Source organism: Cebus imitator, unplaced genomic scaffold, assembly GCF_001604975.1.
Source record: "Cebus imitator isolate Cc_AM_T3 unplaced genomic scaffold, Cebus_imitator-1.0 Scaffold109, whole genome shotgun sequence".
NCBI classification, from domain to species: domain Eukaryota; kingdom Metazoa; phylum Chordata; class Mammalia; order Primates; family Cebidae; genus Cebus; species Cebus imitator.
Genome location: NW_016107424.1, coordinates 4,665,986 through 4,674,864, shown reverse-complemented (window position 1 = coordinate 4,674,864; position 8,879 = coordinate 4,665,986). Strand labels below are relative to the sequence as shown.

The window sequence follows — 8,879 nt, the reverse complement described above, 5'->3', positions numbered from 1 at the left end:
CAAGATCATCTATGGATCTAAATGAAATGAGAGATCTTGGAATTAGAGCTACTTTAAAGGTGCCTCAAAGTTAAAAGGTTATTCTTGTCTCCCGTTTCTATGTAAAACTGAGATTAACAGTAATTGCAGTTTTTTTTTTTTAGACGGAGTCTTGCACTGTTGCTAGGCTGGAGTGCAGTGGTGCAATCTCGGCTCACTGTAACCTCTGCCTCCTGGGTTCGAGCTATTCCTGCCTCACCCTCCCCAGTAGATGGGACTGCAGGCATGCGCCACCACGCCCAGCTAATTTTTTGTATTTTAGTAGAGATGGGATTTTACCATGTTGGCCAGGATGGTCTCTATCTCCTGGCTTTGTGATCCGCCCGCCTCGGCCTCCCAAAGTGCTGGGATTGCAAGCGTGAACCACTGCGCCTGGCCCACAGTAATTGGATTTTATGTGAAGATAAAACTATAATCTTTATTAATTTGGATAAGTCAAGACCAGTACTGAATTGGGATGCAGTGATGGGTCTTTGACATTGAGCTAAGTAATTTCTTCCTTTATCAGAGCATGAAAATTAAAAAGTATTCCACCATAAATAATTTAGGACTATATATTAAATACAGATTGGCACAGATGATAAATTTTAGGCCAGTTTCAGTAGAGAAAATTTTAGTAATTTTCAACTACTTGAAAAGGGTCGTCATACTTTCTAAAATGTGACAGTCTTTTATTATTATTTTTAGAGACTTAAAAGTTTTTGGTATACAGAGCTCCTGCCCTTAATAAATAGCTTAATGCATTTAATAGACAAGTATAGAAGTCTAAAATTCCATCTGTGTGGTTAGTGAACTCATTTTAAGCAGACTGTGACTGACTTATTCACCAGTTTATATTTATATTTCACCAGTACCTTATACACAGCAACCCTTAATATATGTTCATCAAATTATCAAGCAAGCTTAATATTACAAAATATCCTATGTTTTGTTAAAGAGTTAGAACTTGGAATATCTATGACTTCTTGCTGTATTGTAGCTTTGCTATCTCATGTGGAACAGTCAGAAATAGTTGTGGTAGCAGTTGCTTTTATTGCTAGTTATCCTTCACATTTCTAGCTGTTTCTAAGTGAAAATAGAGGTGCCATGGTGTTTCTGTAGTTTATTTACAAGAAAGGAGAATACATATAACCTATCAAACTATTTTTTTGGCTCAATTTTTCCAGACAAGAGATTGCAAAACTATAGAGTACAATAATCTATATTTTCAGTAGTAAAAAAATTCTTGCTTTCTCTAAAGCATGGCTAATTTTACAGCTGTATTATTTCTTTTTATTTTTAGTGTTTTTTTTTTTTTTTAACCAAAATGTTAAAATTATGCTTTCATTTTGGCTACTGCATTATACAAGACTATTTACATTCAAAGCACAGTTTTCCTGTACACTTATGGGAAGGTGACTTAGACTGTCAATTAATTTTTTTCTTTCTTAACTTAAAGGCATTGGTTATAAATTCAAAGAGCTTGAAAAGATTGAAGAGGGCCAAACACTGATGATTTGTGGAAAAGAAATAGAAGTCATGGGTGTCATCTCTCCAGATGACTTCAGCAGTGGCAGGTGTTTTCAGCTTGGAGGAGGAAGTACTGCTACCTCTTGTTCTCTGGCTGCCAGGAAATGTTTCTCTAACCCTTTCAAAAGTGTTTGTAAACCAAGTTCAAAGGAAAATAGACAGAATGATTTCCAAAATTGCAAACCACGTCATGACCCATATATGCCAAGTAAGATTTTAAAAATAATTTGAATTTTCTGTTTTTACTGTCAAAGGATTTTGTGTGTGTGTGAATTTGAAGTTTAAATTTTGCTTTAAAAGTTTTAGGTGAAAGTATACATTATTCATGATATCTATAATCTGATATAAGGGATAATATTGAAATCAAATAACAATATAGTTTGGGAATTATTTCATATGTAAATGAATAATACCAAGACTATAGTAATAAAAATACTGTACATGTGTTGAAGGAAACATATCTAAATTGTATGTATATACATACACATACATGTGTATAATTTTGAATAAAATCTGACTTTTTAGTAAGGAGAGAAATAAATTTGTGAATCTGGACTATGATGATACTAGTTTCAGGACTGTATGCCTTGATCACAGGCATTAGTGTATAAAAATAATAGTAAGATGTCATACAAAGTCCATATTTTTCTGGTGAAAGTTCCACTCAATCAGTTAATTTTCACACTGATGAATCCAATTTTAAAAATTACATTAAAAAAAAGAAACATAGCTTTTATCTGATTGTTCTTTTATTTGACTGTTCATTCAGCAGGTATTTCTTGATTGCCTTTTATGTGTTGGGCCTATAGATAAAACTGTCATCACAGAGCTTCTCATTTGGTGAGGGGAAGGACAAGTAATCTGAATGAAAGTATAGTACAGTAGATGTAAAAGTTGAGAGATAGAGGTGACTTCTTTCCTAGCAACAGCAAGATAAAAGTATATAAAGTAATACTTATTTTTCCCCATTGCAAGTATTATGGAAACGTAAGTTTTGAAGTAAAGAGGGCTTTGAGATCGTTTAGGCTCTTCACTTTGCATTTGAGGAAATTGAGGCCCAAGAAAGTGAACCAGCTTACCTAAATATAAATAATCAATGGCATTATTGGGACAAAAACCCACAATTAAAAATTCCTAGTTCTGTATTAGCTTATCCCAAAGACTTACTTGAAATATAGGGAGTGGAGGCTGATGCAGCTGAATTTTCTCTTTTTGTCCAAATATTTTGTCTCTTGCACCAGCTCTTTTCACAATCTCTCTACCCTTTATTCTCCTTTTTCTTTGCACTTTTCCCGTTATACAATAGAAGGCTGTGAAGAACTGAAAAGAATACTGTGCTTATTCAAAGATCTGAGTTAGAATCATGGTTTTGCCACTAACTAGTTCTTTGACCTCTTGGGGGTAGTCACTGATCTTCCTAATGTTTTGCCTACTCCTGGGTAAAACGTGGGTCCCAATACCCACCATAGAGATTTAGAGTGTCTAGTATATACTCTTTTTCAGTAAATACTTGCTGAGTGAGTGAATGAAACATTTTAATGGCATTTATGTGTTGTGTATATGTGTATGTAAATGTATATATATCTGTGTACATGTGAATTATATTTGTGTGTGTGTGTATAAAAGCACTTTGGGTAAATAGTAAGTGGTTAATTATGCTCATGTATTTATCTTATCATGCCAAGTATAGAATTAGGTTTGTACACTTAAAACTAATGCCTGAGGCTGGGATCAGTGGCTCAAGCCTGTAATCCCAGCACTTTGGGAGGCCAAGGTGGGTGAATCATGAAGTCAGGAGTTTAAGAACAGCCTGGCCAACATGGTGAAACCCTGTCTCTACTAAAAATACAAAAATTAGCTGGGCATGGTGGCATATGCCTGTAATCCCAGCTACTCGGGAGGCTGAGGCAGGAGAATTGCTTGTACTGGGACCCAGGAGGCAGAGGTTGCAGTGCGCCAAATCTGAGCCACTGCACTCCAGCCTGGGCTATAAAGTAAGACTCTGTCTCAAAAACAAAAACAAAAACAAAAAAACCCTAATGTCTGATGTTAAACAATTATCTTCATCACTGCAAAGATAAAGAAACATCTTAAAGTTTCGGCTAGTGTTCTATTACTTTGACTGTTTTCTCTTTCTTGAAGATGGGCCTTTTATTAGGTGATTTATAATCCTACAATCCTTTTTGCTTGGGCAGTATGTGATTTTTCACCTCTTCTCTTTTTCCTTGTTGTCCTTTTTAAAAGATAGAAAAATAATGGGGCCATTTCTTGATTGGAAATCCCCAAGGAGTACACTCTTACTTTGCTATGGTAATTTAGAGAAAAGCCAAGGACTAAATTTCCCAATTTTACCTCATAGTCCTCTACCTAACAAGAATTGACCTCAAAGATGACAGTTCCTTTCAGTTACTCAGAAACCTAGGAAGATCCACAGAAAACTTATCCTCTGGGTAATTATTAATGGTAAACATGACCGAACTCTTATTCTTGTGACAATATAGCTCCACACTGATGAATATTTACACAATCTACTGGAATCTATTTCTTTTTATCTCCTCTTCTCATCTACTTATTCTTCTCTTCTTTCTTTTTAGTTTTTTATCAATTTCAATTTTTATAAACATGATATAGACATGCAAATATATCCCCCAAATAATTTTGGTGGGTTTATTATCTAATTTCAGATTTATCAATTGAGACCTGCCTTCTAGTGATATTTAATTTTGCCTTTTTGGGTGATATTTTAGTAAATCTTTTAAATTGTGTTAGCATATTTTTGAAGAATTACATTGTTATTCTATCATGACTTCATGCTGCTTTAAAGAGGCTCATGATGCCAAGCGAGGTGACTCAGACCTGTAATCCTAGCAATTTGAGAGGCTGAGGTGGGCAGATCACTTGAGGACAAGAGTTCGTGACCAGCCTGGCCAACATGGTGAAACCCCACCTCCACTAAAAATACAAAAATTAGCCAGCTGTGGTGGCACGAACCTGTAATCCCAGCTACTTGTGAGGCTGAGGCACGAGAATAGTTTGAACCTGGGAGGCGGAGGTGGCAGTGAGCCGAGATCGCACCACTGCACTCCAGCCTGGGTGACCGAGTGAGCCTCTGTCTCAAAAAAAAAGTTTATGAACTCGACATTCATGAATATAGTAATTAACTTCAAGCAAATAATGGCGGCTAAGTCAATGAAAAATGTATCATTTTTTCTCAGTTGCAGTTAATAGGAGTAATGGTCATTGTTAGTGTGTATAGGACTGAACAGATAGAAAGCCTGTATGTTAAATTTGGGGAGGCTTTTCAAATGAGAAGCTGTGAACATTGGCAGATGCATCTTGGCAAAATTCCAATCTGTGCTTTCAGTTGAAAATAGTTCTCTGCTCTGAATAGTGAACTATTGAATGTTGCGGCTTACTGAATTCTTTACTAGACAATAGTGAATTTCAGTGCTTTCAAAGCACTTTTAGGTTTATGAAGTTTGGAAGGCTCTTTGGAATTATTTGCATGAAATTGTACATTAGTAAGGCATAAGATTTTCTTTTGAAATTTTGTGCCCTGGGTGACATTACTGTGACTTAATTTTGGATTTTTTTTGCCACAAATGATAGCAAACAGTTATGTCTCAGGGTAATGAAAACAAGATAATGTTGGTTGCTGAAAAAGTGAAATTATAACACATTTATACTTGTACTTTTACCATTTTTTAAGATTCCCTTGTTATGCCACGACCAGATAAGAGTCACCAGCGGGTATTCAATAAGAACTGTTTACCTCTTGTGGATGTAGTGATTGATCCTTACCTTGTTTATCATCTTCGACCACATCAGAAAGAAGGAATCATATTCCTTTATGAATGTGTGATGGGAATGAGGTAGGAAAATAAATCATTTGTTTAGTCTAATCTGAATTTTGATTTAACTTGTAACACAATAGTGGTTTTCTAAGAAGTTCGTGATATAATGAGTCTTGAGGGTACACTATGAATTTCAGTTGGTAGGAAAAGTGAATAGTGCTTAATGTGTGTGTTTATTCCAAAAGTAGTTCCTGATAGATGCCATGTGCCAGACATACTGCTAGGACGTGTGCATACAGGAATCAGAACCATGGTCCTTACTTTTTTTTTTTTTTTTGAGATGGAGTTTCGCTCTTGTTACCCAGGCTGGAGTACAATGGCGCGATCTCGGCTCACCGCAACCTCCGCCTCCTGGGTTCAGGCAATTCTGCCTCAGCCTCCTGAGTAGCTGGGATTACAGGCACGCGCCACCATGCCCAGCTAATTTTTGTCTTTTTAGTAGAGACGGGGTTTCACCATGTTGACCAGGATGGTCTCGAGCTCTTGACCTCGTGATCCACCCGCCTCGGCCTCCCAAAATGCTGGGATTACAGGCGTGAGCCACCGCGCCCGGCCCTGGTCCTTACTTTTAAGTAGCTTATAAAGTATTTGAGTAAACAGATAAATGCAGTTGAACTTAATATGGCATAATAAAAGCTCACTGCTAGTATGGCAAAGGGTCATGAGAGCAAGCGGAAGAGGTTTTTAATTATGTTTATGAGAATTTTTTTTTCTTTTTTGAGGTGGAGTCTTGTTATGTTGCCCAGGCTGGAATGCAGTGGCACTATCTTGGCTCACTACAACCTATGCCTCCCAAGTTCAAGTGATTCTTGTGCCTCACCTTTCTGAGTAGCTGGGGCTATAGGTGTGTTCCACTATGCCTGGATAATTTTTGTATTTTCAGTAGAGATAGGGTTTCACCATGTTGGCCAGGCTGGTCTTGAACTCCTGACCTCAAGTGATCCACCTACCTCAGTCTCCCAAAGTGCTAGGATTACAGGTGTGAGCCACTGTGCCTGGCCTGGTTATGAGAATTTTGGAAAAAGATTTTCTTCTATCTCTCTGTCTGATAAAAAGTTTCTTCTTGTCTTTTGCATTGAGTTTTCTGATGAAAGAATAGTAGTATCTTCTCTTAAAGATACTTTAGAGGACACACACACACACACACACACACACACACACACACAACAGGAGAAAAAATGAATCAAAGGCCCCTGCTAGCATTTCTTCCAGTCTTTTTTTTTTTTTGCCTTGTTTTTAAATGCCAAGGCCCTTGATTTTAAAATTTGTCATTTAAAGGTAGTTGGAAATGAAATTCTCCCCAACTCTAAGAACTCCTTGAATGTTTACAAGTTAAGGGAATATTATTATCTTCCAGAAACTGTTAACTAGACTCATATTTTCTCCCAAATCTGCTTTTTCTTTGGAGGGTCTTACCTCAGTTGGTCTGGGAATCATCTTTGATTTCTTCTCTTTCACATTCCGAATCTAGTCAAGTCTGAACTTTTAATTATTTTAACCACCTAAATATCATTTGTTTCCTAATCATTTCTGTCATTCCACTGCAGCATCTCTAGTAACCAATGTCATAAAGATATCATATTTTATCTAGACTATTGCAATGGCTTCTAACTTGTATATTTGCTTCTGATGCCTCTCAAATGTATACTTAAAGTCACCTTCTTGAGTTTTCTGAAAAACAGTTCTGAACATGGCATTCCCTTATTAAAAATCATTCAGAGACTCTCAGAACTTAAAGCAGTGTTTCCCAAAGTGTGATTCCCTACTTCACTGGCAGTGTATGGGACCATTTCAAGGTGGCAAATGGACAAGCCTTTTTAAAAATTTTGAATAGTAGCATATTTAGTTAATTATTAGAAAACTAGGCTAGGCACGGTTGCTCACACCTGTAATCCAGCACTTTCAGAGGCGAAGGCAGGCAGATCACTTGAGGTCAGGAGTTTAAGACCAACCTGACCAACATGGCGAAATCCGTCTCTACTAAAAATACAAAAACTAGCTGGGTATTGTGTCAGGCACCTATAATGCCAGCCACTCAGGAGGCTGAGGCAGGAGAATCACTTGAACCCAGGAGGCAGAGGTTGGAGTGAGCCAAGATTGCACCACCACACTCCAGCCTGGGCAACAGAGCAAGACTCCATCTCGAGAAAAAAATAATAGCACATTAAACTTTTGATTTTACAGATAAATTATGCTTATATATATATATATTTTTTTCAAATTTAAGCTAAAATGAGTTGATTTGAAGAAAAATAATAAATAACCTAGTATCACAGATATGGCAAAAAATTGTGATGGTAGTCATGAAATACTGGTGTTGGGGAGATGCTGATCTACAAGATACAGTCTAAACACTATCCTCATCTTTTGTCTTCTACCTACTTTGCTAGCTTCATATTTTTCAGTTCAAGCTCCAACTACATTCAACTGCCTAATTAGTGTAGTAGTTATTTACCCTTTACAATTTTGCTCAAGGTACATCTTCTCCATAAAGGCTTCCTGTTTGCTCCCTTCTTTTTATCATGAAAGGATGAACCTATTCTCTTTGCTATTCACCCTATCTCATTTGGCTGACATTTGGTCCTTTGCTGCCAAGTTATTGACCTAAAACAGCCACCTAAATGGTAGCTGTAATTTATGTTTGTAATTTTTTTCTCTATACCTTGAAATGGAACACATATATAAAATTGCATATTGCTTCTTAATTTCTACTAAGAAGAAATACAATCAACTAACAAACCACAGTTGACTCTTGAACAACTCAGGAATTAGGGTTGCTGACCCACTGTATAGTCTAAAATCTGCATATAACTTTTGCAGAAACTTAACTAATAAACTACTGTTGACTGGAAGCCTTACTGATAACATAAACACTCAATTTACACATATATAATTTCATATAGTATATAATTTCATATACTATATGTATCATATACTGTATTCTTACAATAAGGTAAGCCAGAGAAAAGAAAGCTCAAAGAAAATCATAAGGAAGAGAAAATGTGTTTACTATTAAGTAGAAATGGATCATCATAAAGGTCTTCATCCTCATCAACTTCATGTTGAGTAGCCTGAGGAAGAGGAAGGGTTGGTTTGGCTGTCTCAGGAGTGGCAGAAGAGTTGGAGGAGATAGAAGGGAGGCAAGAGAGCAGGCACACTCATTTGTAACATTTATTGAAAAAAATCCATATATAAGTGGACTTTCACAGTTCAAACCCTTGTTCAGTGGGCAACTGTATACTTATGTATTTTTGTAATACCCTTAATTCCCTTGGACTTTGTTAACTTTAAAAATATAAAATATGGGTCGGGCGAGGTGGCTCACGCCTGTAATCCCAGCACTTTGGGAGGCCGAGGCGGGTGGATCACGAGGTCAAGAGCTCGAGACCATCCTGGTCAACATGGTGAAACCCCGCCTCTACTAAAAATACAAAAAATCAGCTGAGCATGGTGGCGCATGCCTGTAATCCCAGCTAC

The 8,879-nt window shown here is 36.9% G+C and overlaps 1 protein-coding gene across 9 annotated transcripts in view; it reads left to right on the top strand.

Moving 5' to 3' along the window:
- Nucleotides 1-8,879, top strand: part of RAD54B (RAD54 homolog B) — a 111,041-nt gene that overhangs the window by 71,253 nt on the left and 30,909 nt on the right. For 8 of the 9 annotated variants that reach the window (XM_037741871.1, XM_017538111.2, XM_017538110.2 and 5 more), the window contains 2 exons: nt 1,478-1,756; nt 5,258-5,420. In XM_037741871.1, coding sequence (XP_037597799.1) covers nt 1,478-1,756; nt 5,258-5,420 — 442 coding nt within the window. The remainder of the gene's footprint in view (nt 1-1,477; nt 1,757-5,257; nt 5,421-8,879) is intronic. The other variant, XM_037741870.1, reaches the window with a different exon arrangement.